At 36.6% G+C, this 27,137-nt stretch overlaps 1 protein-coding gene across 8 annotated transcripts in view; it reads left to right on the forward strand.

Moving 5' to 3' along the window:
• Window positions 1-27,137, forward strand: part of CADPS2 (calcium dependent secretion activator 2) — a 477,558-nt gene that overhangs the window by 385,532 nt on the left and 64,889 nt on the right. For 7 of the 8 annotated variants that reach the window (XR_009541940.1, XR_009541942.1, XR_009541943.1 and 4 more), the window contains 3 exons: window positions 8,809-8,965; window positions 21,147-21,288; window positions 26,170-26,325. Coding sequence is in view for 4 of the 8 variants with exons in the window: in XM_060156783.1 (XP_060012766.1) it covers window positions 8,809-8,965; window positions 21,147-21,288; window positions 26,170-26,325 (455 nt within the window). In the remaining 4 variants the exon portion in view is untranslated. Of the gene's footprint in view, window positions 1-8,808; window positions 8,966-21,146; window positions 21,289-21,413; window positions 21,534-26,169; window positions 26,326-27,137 lie in introns of all 8 variants that reach the window. The other variant, XM_060156782.1, reaches the window with a different exon arrangement.

The raw sequence follows: 27,137 nt of genomic DNA on the forward strand, positions 1-27,137 counted from the left end.
CTAGGCTAACTTTGTTGGACTTAGCAAACAAATTGGACTTAACGAACGCACTCTTGCAACAGAACTCATTTGTATGTAGGGGACTTACTGTACTTGGCACATAGAAACTATTCCATTCATGTTGGATATCATTATTTTAAAAATATCTAAAGTCACAATATAAGATTCGTGTGAATTTTGTCTCATTTTTATGTTACTGATAATGATTCATTTTTTTACTTTTGTACAGCAAGAGATTTTCATATTCCTTGACTTTTCCAAACAGCCCTGGAGGAGGCTGGTACAAGTATCGTTATTAGCAATTTGCAGATGAGGAAATGGAAATCCACTGAGGGAACTGATTTGCCCATCATCACTTAAATCTCACCAAGTTCAAAAGCTCAGTACTCTGCTTCCAGTTTCAGGGATAGTCTTACCTGCCACTATTTTCAACTACTCTGAGTAAACAGACACGGCTTTCAAAGTATTGTCAGCCTGCCACAAATATTGTTCTCACTGTACAAGATTTATTTACTGTTAGAACTTTGATAGAAATCGTATGGCTAAAGGATTACAATCAAGTTTTGTATTTCCTTCTTAATCAAGTTAAACATTGCCTTCTGCCTGTGCCGTCTCATTTACACTAATTAGTGGCTTAGCTTTAGAGCCAAGATAACGCTAACCTAGATAATCGTGACTTTTGATTGGTGCCCTACAGATGGGTGTGTTGCTGAGAAGGGTTTTCTCCTCCCTGGTGGAGCCCCTCATGCTGTGGAGCCTCAGCCACTCCCAGGAAGTGGCGCTCTAGGACGGAAATTATATAGCCTCTGCTCTTACCACCAACCCGGGGTGCGAGGACTGCCACCCAGAGGGATGGCAAAAAGCAGGAGGGGACAGGTGGGAGAACTGACCCTGTGTTCTCAAGGTAACAGCCTGCAACCCTTGCTTTTCGTTTTCAAGGACAGTGGTTCCTTAAAGCTTTCTCTGGTCATCATTAGAACAATAAGCATTCGTCACAGATTGGCTTACGTTCATTAGGAATAACATCATCAGAGATACAATTTGAAACATAAATATATACTTCGGCAAAACATGATGAAAATTTCCAGTTGAGAGCAAAGTCTTGCCGACCTGAAGCTGTTAGTTTAAAGAAAATTATCTTCCATCGTGTTCCATTCCCCACTGCGACTCTGTCTTCCAAGTAAACTTTAAAAAGAGCTTTGGAAATTTTTCTCAGAGTCTTGATACAATCTTGACCTAACGTGGCTGTTATTGTCTTAATTTTAACCTTTCGCAAGGGTATTGGTTGTGAACTGGAAGTGAGACTTTGAAAATGTCTCTCTTTGCAGTGCTGCATTTTCAGTAGCATTTCTATCCTGCTCTACTCAGAGGGAGGAATCTCAGATTCTTCTTATCTATGTCACCAACACAGCTCTAAAAGACAGGAGCAAGGTATATGCAATGAAATTGTGTATGCTATTTTATTTTTTTCCTTTTATATTATTGTCATATAACCATTCTAGTAGAAATTTAAACAAAAATTATTCAAATATAATATTTTCAAAGAGCAATAGCTTGGTTTACATAGAACATACCACTTCCAGCAGGTTTTCACATTCACATGTTTATACAGCAAAGTCGAAGTTATATGCTTTGAGCCAACCATTAAAAATGTTCCTACCTCTGTAGTCTGTGATTTGTACTACACCACTCTTTTTTTTAGCCAGTGTTTTCTTCAGTTTCCGTCTGCTAATTAGTTACACGGTAATGTTTTTTATAAACATATTGAACATTATTATTGTGACAGAAGTTTTTAAGAAAATACTCAATATGTCAATATTTTATAATCCACCTTTTTTTGGTTTGTGGTTTGACTCTTTTTGTTATAATCTAATTTATACTGGAGGGAATTGAATGGAGTTTTGCGACCACAAATCTCACATGTTCTTAGAAAGTTCTTGAAAGTAAATATGGACTTCTCTGAGTATATAGTATGATTAAACATTTATTAAAAGTTACTTTTAATTGGAAGAATAACAAGAACATCTGTATCACAGAAATGTGTGTGCTTTGTAGTTATTTGGTTACAAAATTGTAACACTTATCAAAAGTTAAATGAGGGCTTCCCTGGTGGCGCAGTGGTTGAGAGTCCGCCTGACGATGCAGGGGACACGGGTTCATGCCTCGATCCGGAAGGATCCTACGTGCCGCGGAGTGGCTGGGCCCGTGAGCCGTGGTCGCTGAGCCTGCGCGTCCGGAGCCTGTGCTCCGCAACGGGAGAGGCCCGCATACCGCAAAAAAAAAAAAAAAAAAAAAAAAATAGTTAAATGAAAATAAGGGGGAAAAGACCTTAGAGACATTTCACTAAAAACAGTATAAAGAGAGCCCTAAAACATATGTAAAATGTTAAACTCATTCAAAATTAGACAAATGCAAATTAAAACAAAACTGAGATACAATAGCCAGAGAAGTCCACATTATTTTTTGTGAGTGTGATAAGAACACTTAACATAAGATATACCCTCTAAGCAAAATGTTAAGCATACAATACAGTGTTGTTAACCAAAGGCACTGTGCTGTATGTAGACCTCTAGGATGTGTTCATCTTCTATAACTGAATCTTTGTACCCTTTCACTAATACCTCCCTTTTTCCCTCTTTCCCCAGCCATTCTACTCTCTGCTCCTATGAAATTAACTATTTTAGATTCCTCATATAAGTGGGATCATACAGTATTTGTCCTTCTGTGTCTGGCTTATTATACTTAATATCCTCCAGGTTCAGCCATGTTGCCGCAAATGGCATGATCTCCTTCTTTTATCAGACTGAAAAATATCCCATTGTATATAAATATCATACTTTATTTTCTATTCATTCATTTGTGGACATTTAGGTTGCTTCTGTGTCTTAGCTATTGTGACTAATACTGCATTGACCATGGTAGAATATGTATCTCTTTGAGATCCTTATTTCAATTCCTTTAGATATATACCCAGAAGTGGGATTGATGGGTCATATGATAGTTCTATTTTTAATTTTTTGAGGAACCTTCAAGTGTTTTCCATAGTGACTGCACCAATTTACATTCCTACCAACAGTGTACAAGGGTTCTCTCCTCTACATCCTCAACAAAACTTACCTTTCGTTTTGTTTTTGCTAATAATAGCCATTCTAACAGGTGTGAGGTGATATCTCATTGTGGTTTTGATTTGCATTTGAAAATCAAATGATGATTAGTGATGTTGAGGACCTTTTCATATACCTGTTGGCCATTTGTTAGTCTTCTTTGGAGAAATGTCTGTTTGGTCACATGTCCACCTTTTAATCAGGTTATTTCTTTTTTTGCTTTGAGTTTTAGGAGTGTATTATATATTTTGGATACTAACCCTTTATCCAGTATATGGCTCACAAATATTTTCTCCCATTCCTTTGTTGATTGTTTTCTTTACTGTGCATTAGCTTTTTAGTTTGATGATTTGCCTGTTTTTGCTTATGTTGTCTGTGCTTTTGGTGTCATATCTAAGAAATCGTTGCCAAGGCAAAGTTAAGAAGCTTTCTCTCTATTTTCTTCCAGGAATTTCACAGTTTCATGTCTTAAGTTTAAGTATTTAATGCGTTTTGAGTTGATTTTTGTATATGGTGTAAAACAAGGGTCCAGTTTAATTCTTTTGCTTGTGGATATCCACTTTTCCCAGCACAGTTTATTGAAGGGACTGTCCCTTCCCCATTGTATATTCTTGTCACCCTTGTTGAAGATTAGTTGACCATATATGTGTGGGTTTATTTCTGGGATCACTATTCTGCTTCATTAATCTAGGTGTCTGTTTTGATGCCAGTGCCAGATTGATTTAATTACCACAGCTTAGTAATATACATATTTTGATATCAGAAAGTGTGATGCCTTCAGCTTTGTTCTTCTTAAGAACACTTTAGCTGTCTGGGATCTTTTGTGGTTCCATATGAGTTTTAGGATTATTTTTTCTATTCCTATAAAAAAAAGTTCAATGGAATTTTGATAGGGTTTGTGTTGAATCTGTAAGATTGTTTTGGGTAGTATGGACATTTTAACAATATGAATTCTTCCAATCCATGACACCAGATATCTTTCCATTTATTTGTGACTACTTTAATTTCTTTCATCAGTGTTTTATACTTACAGTTTACAGGACTTTCACCTGTTTGGTTAAGTTTACTTCTAAGAATTTTTACGCTTTCTAATACTATTGTAAATGAGATTGTTTCTTAATTTCTTTTTCGGATTGTTTGTGTGTAGAAATGCAACTGATTTTTGTATGTTGATTTTATATCCTGCATCTTTGCTGAATTTGTCCATTAGTTCCAACAATTTTTATAGAGTATTTAGGTTTTTCTACGTACAAGATCACATTATCTGCAAAGATAATTTTACCCTTCCACTTTGCATACCATTTATTTCCTTTTCTTGCCTGATTGCTCTGGCAAGGATTTCCATTACCGTGTTGAAAAAAAAGTGATGAGAGTGGGCATCTTTGCTATATTCTGGATTTTAAAGGGAAAGTTTTCAGTTTTTCACCACTGAACGTGATGTTAGCTGTGAGCTTCTGACATATGGCCTTTGTTGTGTTGAGGTAAGTTCCTTCTATACCTAATTTGTAAGAATTTTTATCACAAAAGGATGTTGAATTCTGTCAAATGTTTTTTCTGCATCTACTGAGATGATCGATCATGTGATTTTTATCCTTCTCTCTGTTAATTTGGTGTATCACATTGATTGATTTGTGTGTGTTGAACCAACTTTACATCCCAGGGGTAAATCCCACTTGATCACAGTGTCTGGTCCTTTTAATATGCTGTTGAAATTGATGTGCTAATATTTTGTTGATAATTTTCACATCCATGTTTATCAAGGATATTGGCCTATATTTTTCTTTGCGTATGGTGTCTTTTTCTGCCTTAGATATCAGGGTGATACTCTCCTCATAAAATGAGTTTAGAAATGTTCCCCCTTGGGCTTCCCTGGTGGCGCAGTGGTTGAGAGTCCACCTGCCGATGCAGGGGACACAGGTTCATGCCCCGGTCCGGGAAGATCCCACATGCCGCAGAGCGGCTAGGCCCGTGAGCCATGGCCGCTGAGCCTGCATGTCCGGAGCCTGTGCTCCGCAATGGGAGAGGCCACAGCAGTGAGAGGCCCGCGTACCGCAAAAAGAAGAAATGTTCCCCCTTCTATTATTTGAAAGAGTTTAAGAAGACTTGGTTTTAATTCTTCTTTAAACGGTTGATAGAATTAACCTGTAGTGCTATCTGTTCCTAGGCTTTTCTTCTTTGGAGGTTGTTGATTACTGATTCGAATTCCTTACTTGTTTCTGGTTTGTTCAAGTTTTCTGTTTCTTCTTGATTCAGTCTTGATAGATTATATATTTCTAGGAATTTATCCTTTTCTTCTAGGTTGTCTAATTTGTTGATGTATAATTGTTCATTCTAGTCTCTTATGATTCTTTTTTCTTTCCTGTGGCATCAGTTGAAATGTCTCCCTTCCATTTAAATGATTTTATTTATTTGAGTCTTCTTTGTTTTTTTTCTTTTTAATCTAACTAAAGTTTTGTCATCTTTTCTAAAAAACAGCTCTTAGTTTCCTTGATTTTTTTCTATTGTTTTTCTATTTTCTGTTTCACTTATTTATACTCGAACCTTTATTATTCCTTTCTTTTTCTAACTTTGAGCTTAGTTCTTCTTTTTCTGGTTCTTTGAGGTGTAAAGTTATATTGTTTATCTGAGATTTTTAAAAATTTTTTAATGTAGGTATTCATTGCTATAAACTTCCTTCTTAGTACTGCTTTCACTGCATCCCATAAGTTTTGGTATGTTATGTTTTTTGTTTGTCTCAAGATATTTTCTACTTTCTTTTTGCTTTCATCTTTGATCTGATGTTTGTTCAAGAGTATCTTGTTTAGTCTCTATGTTTTTTCTCTTTTCCTTTTGTTATTCATTTCAAGTTTTTTTCTACTGTTGTTGGAAAAGATACTGGGGATGATTTCAATCTTCTTAAATTTGTAAAACTGTTTTTGTGACCTAGCATGTGATCTTTCCAAGAGAATGTTTCATGAGTACTTGAGAAGAATGTATAGTCTACTGCTGTTGTATGGAATGTATGTATGTGTCTGTTAGGCCCATTTGGTGGTGTTCAGGTCTGCTGTTTCCTAACTTCCTGTCTGGGTGATCTCTCCATTATTCAAAGTACAGTATTGAAGTCTCGTATTGTAATTGTGTTGCCATCTATTTCTCCCTACAGAGTCAATGTTTGGATTACATGTTTAGGTGCTCTGATGTTTGGATGCTTATATATTTATAATTGTCCTAGCTTCCTGGTGAATTGACCCTTTCCCATTATGTAATAACCTTCTTTATTTCTTTTGGCAGTTTTTAACATATACTGTAGTTTGTTTGATATAAGTATAGACACCCCTGCTCACTTTTGGTTATCATTTGCATGGAATATCTTTTTCTACCCCTTCACTTTCAGCCTATGTGTATCCTTAAATCTAAAATGAGTTTCTCATAGATAGCAAACATATAGTTTTATCTTGTTGTTTTACCCATTCAGCCACTCTGTGTCTTTTGATTGAAGATTTTAATCCATTTACATTTAAATTAATTACTAATAGGTAAAGCTGACCTCTCAACTGGACTTCAGAGCTTTTAACTGTCTATTTTAAACCTATAACTCCAATCATATACAAAATCCTGCACTTGGACTTCCTACACATACTTTATGTTATTCATGTCAAATTTTACCTCTTCTGTACTATATATCCAGTAACAAATTTTTGTGGTTATAGTTATTATTACTACTTTTCTCTTTTAGATTTTATACTAGCGTTAAAAGTTATTTATGCACCACCATTACAGCATTACAGTATTGTTTGTCTACATATTTACCTTTACCAGTGAGATTTATACTTTCGTATACATTTGTGTTGCATTTAGCATCCTTTTGTTTCAACTTGAATTTTCTTTCACACCTTTTGTAAGGCAGGTCTAGTGGTGACAAACTTCCTCAGTTTTAGTTTGTCTGGGAAAGTCTTTATCTTGCCTTCATTTTTAAAGGACAGTTTTGCTGTGTATAGTATTCTTGGTTGGCAGTTTTTTCTTTAGCTATTTGAATATATCTTACCACTCCCTCGAAGCCTCTAAGGTTTCTACTGAGAAATCTGCTAATAGCCTTATTCTTGTATATGATGAGTCACTTTTCTCTTGCTGCTTTCAAAATCCTCTCTCTGTCTTTAATTTTTGACATTTTAGTTATAATGTGTCTCAGAGTAGACCTCTTTTGGTCAACCCATTTGGGATCTTTTGGGCTTCATCAATGTGTATGTCCATTTCTTTCAGATTTGGAAAGTTTTCAGCCATTATTTCTTTAAATAAATTTCCTGACCCTTTCTCTTTCCTTTATCTTTCTGGAACTCCAGAAATATGTATTTGATAATACATATCAACTTGGTTCCCTTGAAGATGTACCACAAATCTCATAGGCTTTTCTTCACTCCTTTTCATTCTTTCTTTTTGTTCCTCTGACTAGATAATTTCAAATTACTTGTTTTCAAGTTCATTGATTCTTTCTTCCACTTGGTCAAGTCTACTGTTGAAGCTGTCCTTTAAATTTTTTGGTTATTGTGTTCTTCAGCTCCAGAATATTTATTTGGTTCATTTTATGGTTCTCTTTGTTGAACTTCTCATTTTTTTCATATATTATTTTCCTGATTTCATTTAGTTGTCTGTCTTTGTTCTCTTGTAGCTCACTGAACTTCTTTAAAAGAATTTTTGAACGTTTTTAGGCAATTTGTAGATCTCCATTTCTTTGGGATTGTCTTTGGGAGCTTTATTTTGTTTGGTGTCCTATTTCTAGATTCTTCATGATCTGGTAATCTTACCTTGGTGTTGTGCATTTGAAGAAACTGTCTCTTCTTCCTTTCTTTACAGACTGACTTCAGCAGGGAAAGCCTTCACCAGTCAGCCCAGCCAGATATTCCGGGTGGTCTGGTTGGTAGGATCCATAGGCAGGCTGGCTGGTGGGCCTGCTGCCAGGTTACATGGGCAGGCCACCTTATTTTTGAGAACCTCCTAAAAAGTAAATACTCTTTTCACCCATCTAAACAGCAGAGATTTTTTTTAAGTGATTATTGTTACTACCTAAAAGGCATTAAAAAATGCCCAGCGGAGTATAAAGTAATAAACAGGACATACACAGCCTTGCCCCTGTGGGGTTTACAGTCTAATTTAAGAGGCAGACATTAAAATATTTATATGTGTGGTCATAGACACAGTACTAAGTCTTGTGAAATGGAAATACTTGGTATCAGAGAGACTATCTAGGAGGACATAATTTACACTGGAGGGTCAGGAAATCCCTCTCTATGAAAGTGTGTTTTAGCTTTAGACCTTAGATTCATAAAAAAATACTACAAATAAAGTGTAATCTTTTTTAGATGGGAAATAATTTTGTAGATACATGTATTTAAATAGTAAACAAATTTGGCATTGATAAATAAAATATGAAATCTAATGTAGAATTAAAATGACATTTATTGCTTTATTTTTTAAAATACATTTTTGATTTAGAACATTTGAAAAATACATAAAACAAAAATTCCTTGTATCTCATAATTTATACATAACTACTATTTGGCATATTTATTTCCAATTCTTTTTTCTGTGACTAGAAATATTAAAACATTTGGTATCATACTCTACAACAGTGTCCTACAGTTTCACTTTTAATGACATATTTTTACAGTATTTGTGTATGTTTCTAACAGGTAATGTATGTTTACATCATTTCTTTATTTGTTTACAGGCGTTTGCCTGGTGGCCTGATTTATTGGCAGAGCATGCAGAGAAATTTTGGGCTTTATTCACAGTGGATATGGATACTGCACTGGAAGCACAACCACAAGACTCCTGGGACAGTTTTCCTCTTTTCCAGCTGCTTAATAATTTCCTCAGAAATGACGGTAAGCACTTGCATTTTCTTGAGGGTAGAAATGGGGAGGAGGGGAGAACTTTGTGTGTGTGAGTCTGGATTTACGGAGCTCTAGCGGTCACCCAACAAGAATCAACACGGGTAACGTTAACATTTGCTCGGTCTCCCCCGGTATATCCGGCCCGGGTCTGGGCGAGACCAGCAACACTCTCACATTGCTCCACCGGCCCCTAAAGTTGCTCTCATTCTACCCTCCTGCTTCATCAGGCACTGACAACATAGGTACCTTCTCAGTGTACCTGTGAATCAGAAAATCTTCAAAGGTTAACATTTCTAAAGTACCTGAGAATTTAAGATCTCTGAAAGACACCTTAGAAACTTATTATTCTAGACATCATGCCATGTTAAGGCTTCTCCTAATACACACTGTGCTAATATTGTTTGCCTGAAGAGATTCGGTTCTACAGATGATAGGAATATTGCCCTGCGGTATTGCTTGCTCTCTCAGTATTTAGAAATTGAAGAGAATGTAAAGGTTCTCTGTTGCGATATTTTTTTCCAATGCAGTAATAACTTTTATAATTATTCTGGTACATGGTCTTCTAGCAGCCAGTATAAACATAGTTTTCAGTCAGGAGTTTTGGAGGCATTTCTTAGCATACAGATTCCTGTGGGCCTTTCCTCTGATGATTCTTTTTGAAGTTTCCCTTCAACTCAGGTTTGGTTTCTGCTGACAGCCTTTTGCTTCAGCACTTGCAGTGGTCTTGGGGTCACTAATTCCCTATTGTATCACACTACTCTCAGTATAAACCAGGTTGAACTCTGCCTCTTTCTAACCTCTGGTTCTGACTTGTTCTGCCGGATCCATGGAATGGCCTTCTTTTGTTGCATGAGTTCTTCTCCCAGCTATTATTCCCAGTCATTTAACTCTTTCTCATGTGATAGCGTTTTCATGCCCATCACCATTTTTATCACCTTCCTCTAAGAAGGGCTCCCTCCGGTTTTCAATATTGCTCTGGAGTGTGGTGCTAAGAAGTACACAGTGCCCACAACGTTACCTGGGTAACCCAGGCCCCAAGGAGAGCTGCCTGCCTTCTGCCCTGTCTTCCTGCAGCCCACGGCTGCCCTCTCTCCCAGGAGCTTAGTCACACTGGTGATACGGTTCACACTTGCTGTCTTTTAAAACTCCAGATCTCTTTGCTTCTCTCTTTCCAGGATGTCACTACTCTGTATTTCCAGGTTTAAATTTAAATCTTTTTTTTTTGACATTTATCTTTGTTTTTTTAAAAATTACTCTCTTGATTTTGTTCATCACCCTAGTCTATCATTTCTTACCTTCCTTTGGCTATTCATCCCTTTGAGTCTATGATAAAACTACAACTGTTTTACTGGGAAAAAACAGCTACATAGATATGAAATTGTGTGTAATATTGGACTGCCCGTGGACATCTGGATTTGGGACACCAGGGTAAGAACCTTTGTTACACTAATTAATAACATGTTATACTAATTACATAAGAGAGAGAGGCATCATATTATGCTAATTAATAGCATGGGCTTTGGTGCCAGACAGATTCACATCTGTCTCTGTTGCTCACTACTTGACCTTTGACGATAGCTTAACCTCGGTAAACTTTAGGTTCTTCATCTATAAAAGAAAGAAATAATAGTACCTACAGTGTCATTGGTGGTGAGGATTAAAGAAGGTAATAGCTCATGTATAATGAATGCTAAATAAATATTATAGATATTAATCAGTTACAATTTCAGTCTTGATTTTTTTAGCCATCTTATTCATTCTCTTATCCAATTTCATTTCCAAAAGGCCTTATTAAAAAGCCAAAGAACTAAGCTACAATTCCTAGTTCAGATTCAACAACAATGTCTTCTCTCAGGAGTTGCTATACCCACAGTTATCCGTCTGTGAATCGTTTATTCTGCAAATTGTCCTCAGACAACTTATACATTCCAGTTTGGTTCCCTCCTGCCAGCTAGCAGACCTCAAATGACCTTCTTCTTTCCCAGTCTCTTATCATCATTTTATTTTCTGCTAAGAAATTACAAGTGAGGTTTAATATTTTCTTACGACAAATATATATCAATAAACTTGCTGCCAAAAATAAATACATGTACAATATTATACATTTAGTCCCTAAATAAGAATAAATAAACATAGGATTATTTCTAACATTGCTCTTTTCCACTTGCATGAAAACTCAAGAATTGACCATATTTAGATTTATTTGGGGGTTTGTTCAAAGATGAAAGTATTTATTAATATTCTCAGTGAAGTAGTAAAGATGTTGAATCATTTAACTTATTTAATATATTAGAATTTATTTATAAGGAAAATAAATATGCTGTAGATTTCTTAGAAATTGGGGAACCTCTACTATAATGCCAATGAATTAATATCTTTTAAAATTTATTTTTAAGAAGAGCTCTTACATTCAAGTGTAATTTTATGAGTCATATCAAAAAGAACACTAAAAAGAGTATAACAGAAATGTGATTTTTAGCCAAGTATTTAATTCAAAAGAATATCACATTCCTCTCCTGTTTTAAACCATTTTTATAATATTGGCTACTATTAAATGCATAAAGTATTGTGTTATGTCATTTTGGTATACATTACTCAATCACACAAAAGCATTGATTAATGATTTCTTTTGAATGTTATCAATTTGGAGGGGGAAGTCTAGATCTAGGCTTTGATTTTGCAGTGATTAACATATTTTAGAAAACATCAATTATTTCAGAGAAAAACAGCTCCTCTATGTAGTGAGGTAAATAGAAAAGTTCCCCAGTGCTGTAATTTCCTTTTGGTACTGGGAGAACAGTGTGGTCTGGGTAATTGAAATAGAATGCAGTAACTTTCAACTCAAACTCACAAGTTACCATCCAAAGCCAAGACCACTTAGTAATATCTCAGTAGTTGGTAAGACATATTTTTTTTTTGCTATTAATATCACCCTTGATAATAATGAAGAATATTGTTAATAATTATGTTTGTTTCATTAAATTCCTGAAATATTCAGATGGTGATTTAGTGAATTCAATTCAAATGTTAAATGTCAACCTATAGCTGCCCCCAAATTGTCCTTTTGGAAAGCTTATAGGAAAACATAAAACTTCTGTCCTTTACCACCACCTCCCAAAGAAAGAAAGATTCTTACATCACTGGCCATGGCCTGACAGTTTTTACCATATTGACCCAACTAGAGGTATAGTCCAAATTCTAATTAATTTAAACCTCAACTAGCCAGGGGTAAAATAGGAACAATTGCTCCAAAATGTCCAATCTTGTTAAGGGAGATAATTTGCTGGATAACAGTGCTTGCTATTACCCCACACGTGGCATACCACTAATTATACAGAGATTTTAAATGGTTGTGATTTATTACTAATAATGTCACATACTTCTGTCTGCTTTTCCAAAATAAAAATTACTAACACGTCTCTAACAGAAATATTAGTTAGAATCTGTGCTTTATTTGTGCCTTGAAAGCTTTATAGCTGAGTTGTTCTGGGCTTTTTTTTTTAATGAATAATTTAGATGTTCCTGCCGGATGTTTACCATCTTTATTTTGTTAAAATATTTATGCTTTGATATTTAAAAATAAGTGTTTATCTTTAGGGGAGCGGGGAGGATCTTAGACAAACGTCTTCATTTTCCAGCTGAATAAACTAAACCCCTAGGAGGCGAGGTGCCTGGGCTGGGGCTTGCGGGTAGGAAACCAAGGCAGCGGCAAGTTGCAGCCTGATCACTTAGTCTCCAGCCCACCTCAATCTGCAGGCGCAAATGCAGATTCTGGGGGCATTTATAAAATAAGATCATATTTTTAAAGAAGATAGGAGATTCCTTGAACTTCTATTTTTACCTCATAAAATGTTTATAAGGGCCTTGAATTATGGGGGCAAAGGAAGCAGGTTGGTTAAAGGGTGCAGAAGGGACCAGATAAAGTATTGTCTTAGCATGTACCTTATAAAACATCCATGACGAGATTTCCAGGGACTGAACTAATTAGAGGAGGAAAGAGATTCAAGACAGTGAATTCGGTTGCTATTTTAAGGAGGGAAAAAAGAACTGTGTCTGGGGTAGGTGTGTTTCCTTACAGTTGGGCGTGATTAGGGAAAATCTTAGCCTCAAGGATCCTTGGAGATGAAATGTGGTTTTCCTCGAGGGAAGAGTACCAGCTGCACCACAATTGTAGCAACTGTCCCCAGTCTCCCGCCCCTCACAGGCTCACCCATTGACTCCCAGAGAAGGACTGATGAAGAAAACAAACTCCGGCTCCCTCATTTCTGTCCAAAAAAGACTGAACTCCTGCTTACCTCTCCATCCTTCCTCCATACATCCTGATCCACTCCCCACAACTCAAGTCTTAATTAGATGGGTAATCAATTTAAATGGTATCTCAGGAAACAGTTTTGAAAAACAGATGTATTAAAATTAGGGAAAATAAATGTTTTCATAATGAAGCAATTAGCATGATAGTTGAATGATCCTGAATGACTATGAAGCTGGTACAAATAGATTCTACCCTTGCATGCCGTTTTCCACAATTGTCCTGTCCTGTCGATAATCCGTATGGCAAGTGACTGCTTCTGACAAATGAAAGCCATCTGCAAATGGCACAAATCATCTCTTTCAGTACTACCGAAAGACAGACTCTTGGAGCTAGTCACCTTTTAATCTGTGGATATGCTAGCAAGTGGCAAATGACCATTCTGTTGGGAACTGATTCCCAGCTGAAAAATACCACGGTGCTTCTTCTTTAATTAACAGCCTTTTCACATTGCTAGCACATTAAAGCCATCCTTAAGAACACCCGTGCTTATATAATCAATGTCACAGCGTCTCTACCTAAACGAATAATAAATGTTCAGGCTCTACACTAAGTGAAAACCTATCCTCCAAGACTTTCACCTTCATAAAGATGGGCTCATAAAAATGGAAAAAAGAAAAATTGGAATGTGGTCTCATGAGGATAAAAAGGCTAGTGTTAATAATTAACAAGGAGAGTGAAGTGGAGTCAAATTAGCCATAATAGAGCCCAGAGTGACTGGCAAAGTCACCTCTCATTATCAAAAAACTCATTAAGAAATGAAGAGGTGGAAATCCTGGTGGTTATTCTCACACTTCAGCTGTATCAGAGATTATTTTTTAGATTTCTTTCAAATGAAGAACAGTTAGGTCACCATATTGCATATTAGGTTAATTTTCAGGCTTTGAAATATGGAGGGCTGGCACCTGCGTGTCATTCTACCTCAAGAGCTTAAATGAGCTGTACATCTGAAATTCACAAATTGGTGTTTACAGTTATATCTGTATATACATCTACTAGGAATAATGCAGAAAGGATGTGACTTCTAGATTATAGCAGAGCTGTGCGCCAGGTTAGTTTTATAGCTCTTTTACAAATGATGAAATGACCAGTAAAACTCAAAAATGTATTTAACACCAATCCCAAGAGCTGATTGAATTCAAAATTGTGTGTCAGAACTTGTTTTACTGACTAATATAGTAAAAGAAATGAAAAAGCAAGGAGTCACTACCTTTTTCTTAAATTGAATGCTGCACTACTGCTCTAGTATCTTTTTACTACATGTAGACATTTTAAAATTTTAATCTGTATATTTTCTTAGAAATTAGTGCCTTAGAGAAAATAACCTAAAATGCTCTAACAGTGTTCTTCACTATAGATTTGTAGAAACATCTTTAACTTTTGAAGGCCACGAACGTCAGGAACCCCACACTTGAGGGCTATTGATCATGTTACAGCCGTACTCAGTTGTTTCCATTACCGGGACGGTATTGTGGGACATAACCCCAAAGATCAGAAGGTTGTATGTAACTGGAGTAAAATTTCAGACTTTTCCATTTGGCTTTAATACTAGTCTCATAAAATCCAGCATGAGAATTGCTAGACCACGAGACTTTGCTTATTTTTGCCCTAAGCCTTGCTTAATGTTTATATTGATTTTTTCCTGAATTAATTCTGCAAGAAACGGGGGCTGAATGCCTACAATTTACCAAATCCCAGTCACCTTACAGATACATGGGTAAAAAACAATTCCTGCCCTTGAAAAGCATATAATCTAGTGGAGGATATGGGCATACATGCAGTACTAACTATAATGCAACAGATTGTAAAACTGTAATTCAATGATGTGTACTCTGTGCTATGACGTTTTTAATTATAGTTTTAAACTTGGTTTTGTTTGATTTGGATTTGTTGCCCCCAAAATAATAAACATTATAACATCAGTGCTCTCATACCTTGTCACCTCCTATCTCTAGATAGATAGATAGGTAGGTAGATAGATAGATAGGTATTTTTTAACAAGGGCCCTGAGAGGAAAGGAAGAGTTGGGTGTGGATTTAGGAGGTTATCATTCCAGTATAGTATAAATTAAATATTACCAAACTATGTAAAATTGCTTATCAGATTTTTAGTTAAAAGGAGAATAAAAACTGAAGCGTTTTCTATTTTACTTAAACCTCAGCAGGATGCTCTCAGAGTTTTCCTTTAGGGGGTGGATTATTCAATAAACAGATATTTATTGAGTGCCTGCTTAATGTGCCGGCTTCTTGGCTGGGCGCTATTCCTAGATCTGAGTGGGGAGGAAGTTTGGTTTGGTTTGTGTGTATGTGTTTTCTTTTCACATACTGCTGTTCTAGGCTGCAGTCCTCCAGGCTTTTCTCCTGAAGCCCATAGTCATATTTCCTGTGATGGGGATCCCATTATATGTATTTGTCAACATAGAGAGTGATCTATTAATTTTATATCTTAGTCCATGGTGCTTGCATTGTTAAGGATTGGTACAGTTTGTAGTCCCTTGAATCATTGTTGTTTTCTGGCAAAATCTATTGTTTTTATTGTGGTTCGCGTGGTTGGGTATTTTTTGTGTTTTTTTGCTGGTCATAAATTACTCATTCCCTTCTGAAATGCCTAATTAGAATTAGAATTTTAGGGGGGAGTTTCATTCTTCCTAGTAATCCACTAATGCTGACTAATTAGAAGGAGGAATGCAGATATAAAATTGGATTATATGGTCTCAGGAGTCAACAGCGCATTTTTACCCTAAACACAGTATGTGGACTCTTTTATCTGCTTATCCTTAATTTATCCAGTGGTTATTGTCTCAGTAATCGTTATTAATTGGATTGTCGTTTAAATTCTGTGTTGAAATCTTACTATTAAAAGCCTATGACAAGTACTTTTGTAAATGTAAGACTCTTTGGGGTCTGTAAAGAATCAACACTAATTTATTAATTATTGGGATGCTCAAAATAACTGGGCACATCTGCCCCCCTAGTTTACCTTTTATTTAAGCCTTTTGCTTTCTTTTTGCCATTTCTGATTGTACTGTTGGGCTTGATGTCATTGATGCTTCCCTGTTTTCTGACAAGGTGATATTTGGAGATATAGAATAGAATCTTTTGGAAAAAAATATTTTTATCAACCAACTAGATGCTAATCCTCCACTTATGTTCTCGTGACCACTGTTTGAGACTCCTTCTGAGCAGTTCTTTCTACTTCCACATCTCTGGTATAATGTCAGAAGCGTTCTTGGATGAGGCCACATTGAGAACTGGCCTCTTCCAATGAGCTTTTGCAATGGGAGCCTTGTAAAGGCTTGATTTGGACAGGTGGCAGCCCCAAATCCTAATCTATCCTTATTAAACCATATGGAGAAGATAGAAGCACTCATTCTGATGCCTGGGGTTACATATTACGATGGCTTTTGACAGTGTCTGATAGGAATGGGGTGCAAACTGGCATATGGACAACTGAGAAAAGGAGCATGCATTTACATACACAAGTATAGTGTCATCTGTATTCCAGGAGTCTTGCCTTTTGAAACCGGATTCTCCCTTTTCTTTCTTTCCCTTTCTGTGTGTATTTTCTCTTCATTTCTTCTCATTTTTCCTCTTCCTCTTTCTCCCCTCCATCCCATCTCTCCCTCCATTCTTCCTCGCCTTTCCTGAACCTGATTACCAAAGAAATACTACCAATTGCCAATTTTCTAAAACTTTTGAACATGGGTTTATAATTGGATTTACTGTAATGAAAAGGAAAACTCTGCTGAAACGTAAGCAAACTTTTGGCCAGAATTCAATATTTGTGACCATTCTTAGGAAATACAGGAACTCTCCATTTTCTCCTCATTCTGCAGGATGTAATAGTTTGCTAGCAAGTCATGACTGAACAGAGAAAATCCTCCCTTTGGTACATTCATTAAAATAAGAGACATAGAATTCCCTGGTGTTCCAGTGGTTAGGATTCCGGGCTTTCACTGACGGGACCCTGGTTTGATCCCTGGTCAGGGAACTAAGATCCCACGAGCCACGAAACCCGGCATGGCCGAAAGAATAATAATAGTAATAAAATAAGAGACATAAAATAGACAACATTCATATCCAGTAGAACTTTTAGCAGCATGATCTTGGACGTATGGGTCTAAAAATAGGATTTCTCATAAAAATATTTAGTACTATATATTTTATAGAAAATATGAAGAGCTACACAGGCCTCAGACGTTCTTATACAGAATAATAATGTAGTAACTATGTAGTAATCTTAATAGTGTATACAGGTAGTCATTCATTCAACAAACGTTTGAACACTTGCTCTGAGCCAGGGACTTTGTTGGATACTAAGAATACAGACGTGGTCCCTTCTCCAAGGACCTTGCACACTCATAGGAAGAAAGAGATATGTCAATGAGTACAGAAGTATAACATGGACTACAGTAGAAACCTGTGCAGGGTGGAGAATAAACATGGGAAACCAGTAATCAGGGAAAGGGACAGCAGAATGAAGCATTTCAAGGAAGACTTGGAGGGGAAAGTGTATACTCGAACTGAAACATGAAAATCATTATGTCTGGACCACAGGAAGTAGGGGGGTCAGGCAAACGAAAAGAGCCAGAGAGGTCATATTAAGACACCTCCTAGGGACTTCCCTGGTGGTCCAGTGGTAAAGAATCCACCTTACAATTCAGGGGACGTGGGTTTGATCCCTGGTCAGGGAACTAAGATCCCACATGCTACGGGGCAACTAAGCCCGCGCGCCACAACTACTGAGCTCGCGCGCCTCAGCTAGAGCCTGCGTGCTGCAAACTACGGAGCCCACACGCTCTGGAACCCACACGCCACAACTACAGAGCCCACGCGCCCTGGAGCCTGTGTGCCACAACTAGAGAAGAGAAAACCCGCATGCCGCAACGAAAGATCCTGCATGCCTCAATGAAGATCCCGCATGCCGCAACTGACCCGATGCAGCCAAAAATAAATAAATAAATAATAAATAAATCTTAAAAAAAAAAAAAAAAGACATCTCATAGATGGCTTTCATTCCATGCTAAGACTTTTGAAGTTTTTCTTGAGGATCCATTAAAGAATTATAATCTTTGGGAGGTACATTATTTGTTTTACATTTTAGCAAGCCCCTCTGCTTGAGATTTTAAGAAGATGAATGGGCAGAAGGAAAATAAGGAGCCTAAGACCAGTTAGGAGATTATTGCATTAGCCAAGGCAGGAGATGAGAAGGCTGGAACTAGGACAACAGCAGTGGTGATGAAGAGAGGGATGAGAAGTGTTAGAAAGATAATAAGGATATAAAATATGCAGGTTTTGACTACGGATTGGAGGTAGGAAGTGAAGGAGAGACCTCTGGTACAACTTCCAGGTTGCTGGTATAATGATCAGGTGGACAATCCCTATTTTCACTCCTAGGGTGAGAATAAGAGAAGAGAAGTAGGCTTATTTAACAAGATAATGAATTCGGTGCTTATCAAGGCTATCAAAAAAGAGAGCTCTTGCTAGAAATACATTCCAGTCAACTGCTACTTAATCTTAGAATCATTATAACATTTAATAATAACTGAGTGTGATTCTCCTTACGTGCTTCATTTTAACAAACTAAGTATGACTTCATAGCCAACATATCTAATCTCTAAATGTACAGTAAAGTCGCATTTGAATTGGTGAGGTAGAGTGCTCATTTGTAGATATAATTTGTTACATAAGAGAGCTCTTGCTAGAAACACATTTGAGTCAACTGCTACTTAGTCTTAGAATCATTATAACATTTAATAATAACTGAGAGTGATTCTCCTTATGTGCTTCTTCATCTTAAGGAAGTAAGTACGGCTTAATAGCCAACATACCTAATCTCTAAATGTATAATAAAGTAGCATCTGAACTGATCAGGTAGAATGCTTATTTTCAGAGGTAATGATTTGTTAACATTAGCATATGTTTTGGCTTTGGTGTACTTAAAAATAATGACAGTATTTAACAGTACCTATCAAGATGCAGAGCCTAAGGTTCTTTATACTTTTTATTAGTAAGCCATATAAATTAAGGCTTAGGCACACAGTCTAGCTGTATAGCAATGTAAAATTATCCAGCTTTCAATGCGTATTATAAGCGCATTGAATATTTTCACAGTGTTCACTTTTTTATTGAAATATAGTTGATGTATAATATATAAGTTACAGGTGTACAATATAGTGATTCACAATTTGTGAAAGGTTATACTCCATTTATAGTTATTGCAAAATATTGGCTATATTCCCTGTGTTGTACAGTATATCCTTGGAGCTTATTTTATACCTAATAGTTTATACCCCTTAGTCCCCTTCCCCCTTCCCACTGGCTCTTTTTTGTTTTATTCACTGGTTTATTATATTTTTTATATTCCACATATAAGTGATATTATACAGTATTTGTCTTTCTCTGTCTGACATATCTCACTTAGCATAATGCCTTCCAAGTCCATCCATGTTACTGCAGATGGTAAAATTTCTTTTCTTTCTTTTTTTAATGGCTGAGTAGTATTCCATTGTATATGTATACCACATCTTCTTTCTCCATTCATCTGCTGATGGACACTTAGGTTGCTTCCTATCTTGGCAATTGTAAATAATGCTGCTATGAACATTGGGGTGGATGTATCTTTTTGAATTAGTGTTCTTGTTTTTTTGGATATATACACAGGAGTGAAATTGCAGAAAGACCCCAAATATTCAAAATAATCTTGAGAAAGAGCAGAGCTGGAGGAATCATGTTCCCTGAGTTTAGTTTACTTTTCAGTTCATTGAATATAATCGTTTTGGTAACCTTTTCACTTTTTCATGTTGTAACTGAGTTGTTTGTTTTTTTTTTTTGCGGTACGCAAAGCACTAGCAGATTGAGTGTCTGGGGAGAGCTAGATTTCCTGGCTCACAGACAGCTGTCTTCTCACTGTATCTTCAAGGGCGAAAGGGTCAAGGGAATGTTTCTGGGGTCCCTTTGATAAGGATCCTAATCCTGTTCTTGAGGGCTCTGCCCTAGACCTGATCATCTCCCAAAGATCCCATCTCCTAATACCATCATACTGGGAGTTAGGATTTCAACATATGAATTTGGGAGAGACACATTCAGTCTACAGCACTGACCTGTGTTCTAATAAAACTATGACCTGTGCATAGAAAGCAGCCATCTTTTAGTGGAGGTAAGTGCATCTTGTCCAGCAGTCCTGTCCCAGTAGTGCAAATTCTTAGACGTCTGCAACGGCTTCAGGTTGGATGTCCTATATCATAATTCAGTGAAGACTAACGGACAACTAAAAAATGCATGTGATATGCTGACTTTTTTAATACCCATGTGAAAAAGTAAATGCCTAAGAAGAAAATCCACAAATAACTAAAAGGTTCATGAAGCAGAATAGACATTCGCAAGGCCACAGTCACCCTCCTGCTGAATTAAACTAGTGTATCTCTTAGAAGCAATCAAACTTATCTCTTAGAATTGAACAGGTTTAGCTCTTCTGTGATACACAGCATACCGCAGGTATTCTAACTCTGTTTAATTGCTGTATTTACACGTGTCAAGACCTTCAGGGAATTCGGCAGCTCCCTTGAATCTCCAGCAAGTGGTCAGATGCCTCGTGTGCTAAACCTCTTAGAAAATAAAACCATACCACCTGGCAGGAACATTTTATAGAGATATAATCTATCTGTGGTTTTGACAGCCATATATAGGAGGTCAATTGTACTTCTTGATCAATTTTCATGACACGATATCCAATGTGAGGGGCCAGACCTCTGTATTTTATTGGTTCTGTGTCAGACTCTTTCCAGAAAAGTTTTTCGTCCATATTTTCCAAATGCCTGATATTATCCCTCTGACAAACACTGTTTCTGCTTGACCATTTCAGCACTTCTATGTAATGGAAAATTTCATAAACACTTGCAAGAAATCTTTGTGCCCTTGGTTGTCCGCTACGTGGATCTCATGGAGTCCTCCATCGCCCAGTCAATTCACAGAGGTTTTGAGCAAGAGACATGGCAGCCTGTCAAGTAGGTATCTTGCCTAGTGTCCACAGAGCCCCTGTCTCTTCTATGCTGACCTTATGACTTTACACGTGGCCATCTGTAGTTATTGCTTATGGTGGTCCCTTCCCACGTTGTTTGTTTCTTTACAGGAATATCGCCAACAGTCTTCCCAATGTAGCTCTTCCAAAAGTTCCAAGTCTGCCTCTTAATCTTCCACAGATTCCTAGCTTTTCTACTCCTTCGTGGATGGCTTCTTTATATGAGTCCACGTGTGTATCCCTCACTTATTTCCTGGTGCTGTGTTAGCTGGTGCATGGCCTGGGCTGTATTCTGTGCAGATGTGTTTAGATTGCATGGCATTTATCATTGGTTGAGGAATACTATGTTTGATTTTATTTGTTTTGAGTTTTTGAAGCTATTAAGCTAAGCTTAGCATATCAATGATAAATAATATAGATTTTTAAAAAAAAAATACTCACTGGTTTGATGTCGTTCATATGTAATCTGTGGGGCAAGGGTCATTTTGTGACCCAGGTTGTAGACTCTAGTCTAAGTGGTATAACCAGAGTTCTCCATATTCAGACAAGCAGTGTGGTTAACGGTTGGTATGTATCTCCAGGATCCTTAGTTGGCTCCAGCTTTGTTACTGCCACTTGATTTATCTTGTATATGTAGAAAAACCCTTGTAAGAACAGTTTCAAGAACATAATCTTTTTCTGCTTTAATCTTAGTCTCACCTTTAAAGAAATAATAATGCAGAATCCAGAGAATGGGTTGTCCTTTGTTTCTCAGTACCAACAAGTTCTTCTTTTGTCTTTTCATATATCATTTGATGCACCTTGTTATTTTTAAGTAATCTTTTTTTTTTTTTTTTTTGCGGTACGTGGGCCTCTCACTGTTGTGGCCTCTCCCGTTGCGGAGCACAGGCTCCGGACGCGCAGGCTCAGCAGCCATGGCTCACGGGCCCAGCCGCTCCGCAGCATGTGGGATCTTCCCGGACCGGGACACGAACCCATGTCCCCTGCATCGGCAGGCGGACTCTCAACCACTGCGCCACCAGGGGAGCCCTAAGTAATCTTTATATCATTACAAACCATATTTATTAACTCCACATTTTGCTGAGCCTACCTATTGCAGATTCAGTAACCAAGAGTCATTAAAGTGAAAAGGACATGGGCTTTGAAATCGATCAGCCCCACATTTAGATCCCAGCTTATTCATTGTTAAGTCTTACTTTGCCTCAGTTTCCTCAACTCTAAAATGGTTATGACACCTAACTTAAAGACGTTTTTTGTGAGAATTGTTTAAAAAACTGAAAAGTGCCTGGCACAGCATAGGGCCTCGATAGATGATAACCACTCCTATTCTACATTATGATTGTTATTACTATAATTATTATTACAGTATCGTCAATCATCATTATTACTCATAACTGTATGGTTGTCAAAAGTATGAGCCTCACAGCAATCAAATGAACTCAATGACAGCCCATGCTTTGCACAAGGTCTCTCACGAAGTCAACTAAAAAGAATAATAATTATAAGAAGAAAATCAGCTACCATTTATAGAGAATTTGTTATATAAAGTGCCAAATTCTTTATCTCGGTTAAGCTTTGTAACAACCCTGTGAGGTAAATGTCACTTTCCCTATTTTACAGTTAAGGAAACTAAGTCACAAAGAAGTCAAAAGGCAAAACTTACGAGTGTCTCACAGTAAGCAAACGACAAAGACAAGATTTGGACCCAGGTTTGCTTGACTCCAAAGCTCTCACTCCGATTATTAATATATTTTGCTTCCAGAGAATATACTGATTAAAAAGTTGTCCGACATCCAAAACCTATCCCATCACCACATGTCAAATCTATTCCCAGTCTAATCTGCATATAATCAAAAAAAAAGAGAGAGAAACAAAGACCAAGGAAGAGAATGATAACTTGCAAAATAGTTTGGCAGTTTTTCTCCAAATTAAACATCAACACTATACTCATAATAATTATCAAGATATTAGGTTACATGTGAATCTTTTTCTTACAAGCAAATGCTTTGGGCTTTACAAGTGGTGTCTGTGTGTCCTCAGTTATCTAGGAAGTGTAGTGAACCTTTCTAAGTTTATGATTTTTTTTTGTACTTCTTTACATGGTTTTCTAATTTAACTCTTCTTCCTCATTTCCCATCTGTTTAACATCCTTGATTTTAATGAAGAACACTATTTTGGGCACTGCCTTGTGAAATTTAGTGGGGGTTTTTTGTAATTACTCTATTAGCTTTGAGATATATGTGAGCCCTAAATCTCATTATTAGGAGCCCCTTTTTAAAAATAACCTGTCTCAGGACAGGAATGTCCTGTCTTTATAACAAATTGTGACTTTGTAAATAAAGTGCTTCTACTTTCATCATTCTGGGCAAATAAAAAATTATGTTTTACAAGTTAGTTACCATTATCTTTACCTGCCAAGGTTTTCAACACTAGGCTTTGTGTCAAGGTGGCCAGAATTTACTGATCATGTTCTGATGTCGTTGCAAAGTTTTTTTTAACTTTTCTTATAAAGCATTAAATAACAAGAAAAAATCCCATTTCACATATATAAGGAGTTAAAAATACAACTACTGATAAAGTAAAGAGAAGTAGTACCAAACTAGCCATGAGTCTGAAGATGCATCTCTACATCCTCATGTATAAATCACCTTAAGAGGTGCTCCTCCAAATCTCTCGCTGTATATAAAATCTTCATTCTGGGTTTTTTCGCTCCAGAAGTGAATGCCAGTCAGGTAAGTTTACTGCTGGCATTTTGAGAAAATTATCTCAGACTCCATTTTTCACGTTTGAATTCTTTAATCTGTTACTAATACTTTTAGGGATAGGTCACTGATGAGAAATAATTTTAAAATGAAAAAGCTCTGAATAAATTGTGGGTTATACATGCCAGCTTGAGAGAAAACCTATTTACATTTTTTCATCTATTTGATTATAACAAACTCTTGTTATCTTAATTACATTCCCAATTAAGCACATGTATCATTCAGAATCTCACCATAACATCAAAGAACAGAAAAAACATACATCCATCTTCTCTATAAAGATTTAATTGTCACATACGATGAGAAAGTCCATTTTTAATAGAATTCTACCTTTACTATTTGGGGGTTTGTTTTGATGGTGGCTTTTGTTGCTGTTGTTTTGTTGTGCTGTTACTTATATTTCTCCAAATTAGAATATTATAAGAAGTAGATTTGCTTCTTTGACAATTATATTCAATAGCTCTTAAAACATAGTTCCTCTATCTACTAAATTGTACACTACAGATGTACAGGAGGATTTTGCTTCAGGACTTTTTTCTCTTATTTTTTATTATATAAATGGCAAAATGGAAGATTGACTATAGTGTTTTCTCAAACATTTTTTGCAGCAATGTCAGCATGGTTGTCTGGTTCTTTTGTTTAATGATACATTTGGGGCACTGAATATTAAGGTTTGGAGATATTAAGTGAGGGAAGTGCTATGGGTAGTGTTCCCTGCTTTGCTGTGATCGTTCCCTTGATAATTTAACTCTAGGACATCTTGGCTAGACGAGGAGATCATGAGGAATTACTGGCAAAATGGGAGGAGGAAAGCACAGTAGATTGGTGATGGAACGAAGATGCTGGGCGCTGCAGGGCAGAAATAAGCTTTTAATTAGCCAGAGCAGGAGGTGATTGTTTTTACGCTTGGCTAATTAAGATATATTTAGCTAAACAATGTGGTTATTTAAAAGACTTTTTTATAAAATTTTTCTACCATGCCCTTGTGATAAGTTAGTTTATTTTATTTTAATATTTTTCTTTTACAAACCTAAAATACAAATTTTAGGTTAGTATATGTTAAAATTTTGGAAAGCTAAGCAGAAATGAATCATACAGCAGTTTTTGTTTTTTTCTTTTTCTTGTGTTCTCTTTTACAATTAAGTTTCAGTGTACATAGGAATGTTTTATTTTCAAATCATCTATTTTCCTATTAGGCTGTATACTTGCTTAATGAAAAGTAATAATATTATCCTTTACTCAAATATGATATACTCTGACACAAATTACCTTCTCGCATGGTGTGAAAATATGGTCCCTAGAGTAACTTTACCATAGTAGTGAATGCATAGCAGACCTTGGCTCCATGGTTAGATAGATGGAAGGACCTGAAATATATGATGGTGCTCCAACTTGAGAGCACCTTGAATATCTTTTCTCTGTTAGACCATACCTGGTACTAAGTTAGGTTTGATTATGAATGAGAAAATGCACAAAGCATTTCAAAGTAAAAGTAAGATTTGCTTCCCTACCCAGCCTGTTACTTCATTCCCAGTACCTGTTTCACCTTTACCTGTAACTGAGAAATTTAAGGCCCTGAAGGCTACATACCTACAGATAAACAGAAGCCATCATCATGGCTGTCATCATGATGACAGAGGCACGTATGCATGAGTTAAATAAAGCTGCTAGTTGCTGTTATATGAATTTTCTGGCATAAAACATACTTTTCTGAATATCTAGGAGGAAATGTGTATTTTATCTTTATCCTAGAGATTGGTAAAGAACGATTTAAGATGTTTGTTCCTATGTATATAATTTGATTTCCTTAGTAAAGAATCATTATTCATTTTACCCCTTTTTAATGAAACCCTACTACTATACTTCCATTTTGTTCTCCTTGCCTTATTCATTAAGAAGTGAAAGGGGAAAATTAGAAGGTTGAACAAAGAAAAGTATTGATCACTAGGGGGTTTACGTAGTATTTTTTCACTGATGGCAAGTGATACAGAAAAGAAGAAACAGTGTTTTGATGGCAAGTGATACAGAAAAGAAGAAACAATGTATTGGTGACGCAGCTAACAGTGGAAGTTCACGATGTTCTTCATTTTTCCCTTTTCTTCTAGCAATGGCTCAGCAACATCAGAAGACCTTTTTTGGAAACTTGATGCACTGCAAATGTTTATATTTGATCTTCACTGGCCAGAACAAGAATTTGCCCATCACTTAGAGCAAAGACTTAAACTAATGGCCAGTGATATGATAGAGGCCTGTGTCAAAAGGTAGACATGTATTTTCAAGTTGCTGCTTACTCTGCCAACCCCCAAAATACCACTTTCCACCAAGTCTCTTCTATATAATTGTCACAAGGAAGGTTTCAACATGTACCACTTTTCCGAAATTTCAAGGACATGAGGTCCTTTGACCTGAATTCTGGGGACCCATGTAATTGATAAAATTGGCCTGCTACTTTTTCTCGGGTCTCCTAACCATTACCCTCATCAATAGCACCCGTACCATATTAATCCTTTCTGTTGTGCTTATTATCCTCTGGGAATACTGTGCTTTAAATTCCCAAAGCAATACTTCCTGAGACATATGGAGGAGATCTGTTAAGTACTTTACGCATTACTTACTGTGTCTGTGAAATGACATGGCAAACTCCACGGATGATCATTGCCATCAATTGTTCTGTTTTTCTGGCATTCTCTATCCACATCGGATGAATTCCGAGTATCTATTTACATTCTTTCAGAACTTAACCAGAAATAAGTTATGAGGCTTTGGATTCTTCCACATGTGCTTTCCTTTTCTTTAATACTTTTTACAAAATCAGTATTGCATCCTAATTAGCATTGTTTTCCCCATTGCCCTTGTTCACAGTATGTGCAAGAACAATGAGGGCAGCATACGGGAATAACAAATTCTGGTTGGAGCAATTAATAATCCTGAATTCTTTAAAGCAAGAAAAATCCTGTCTTTCGAATAATGTTTAATGGCTTTGTAAAGCAAGGCCATGAATTAGATTATTTAATGTTTAAAAAAATTCATGTTCGTCATCTGTGATTCTGATGTATCAAATCTATGGATATAC

This window comes from Lagenorhynchus albirostris, chromosome 8, assembly GCF_949774975.1.
Source record: "Lagenorhynchus albirostris chromosome 8, mLagAlb1.1, whole genome shotgun sequence".
Lineage (NCBI taxonomy): Eukaryota > Metazoa > Chordata > Mammalia > Artiodactyla > Delphinidae > Lagenorhynchus > Lagenorhynchus albirostris.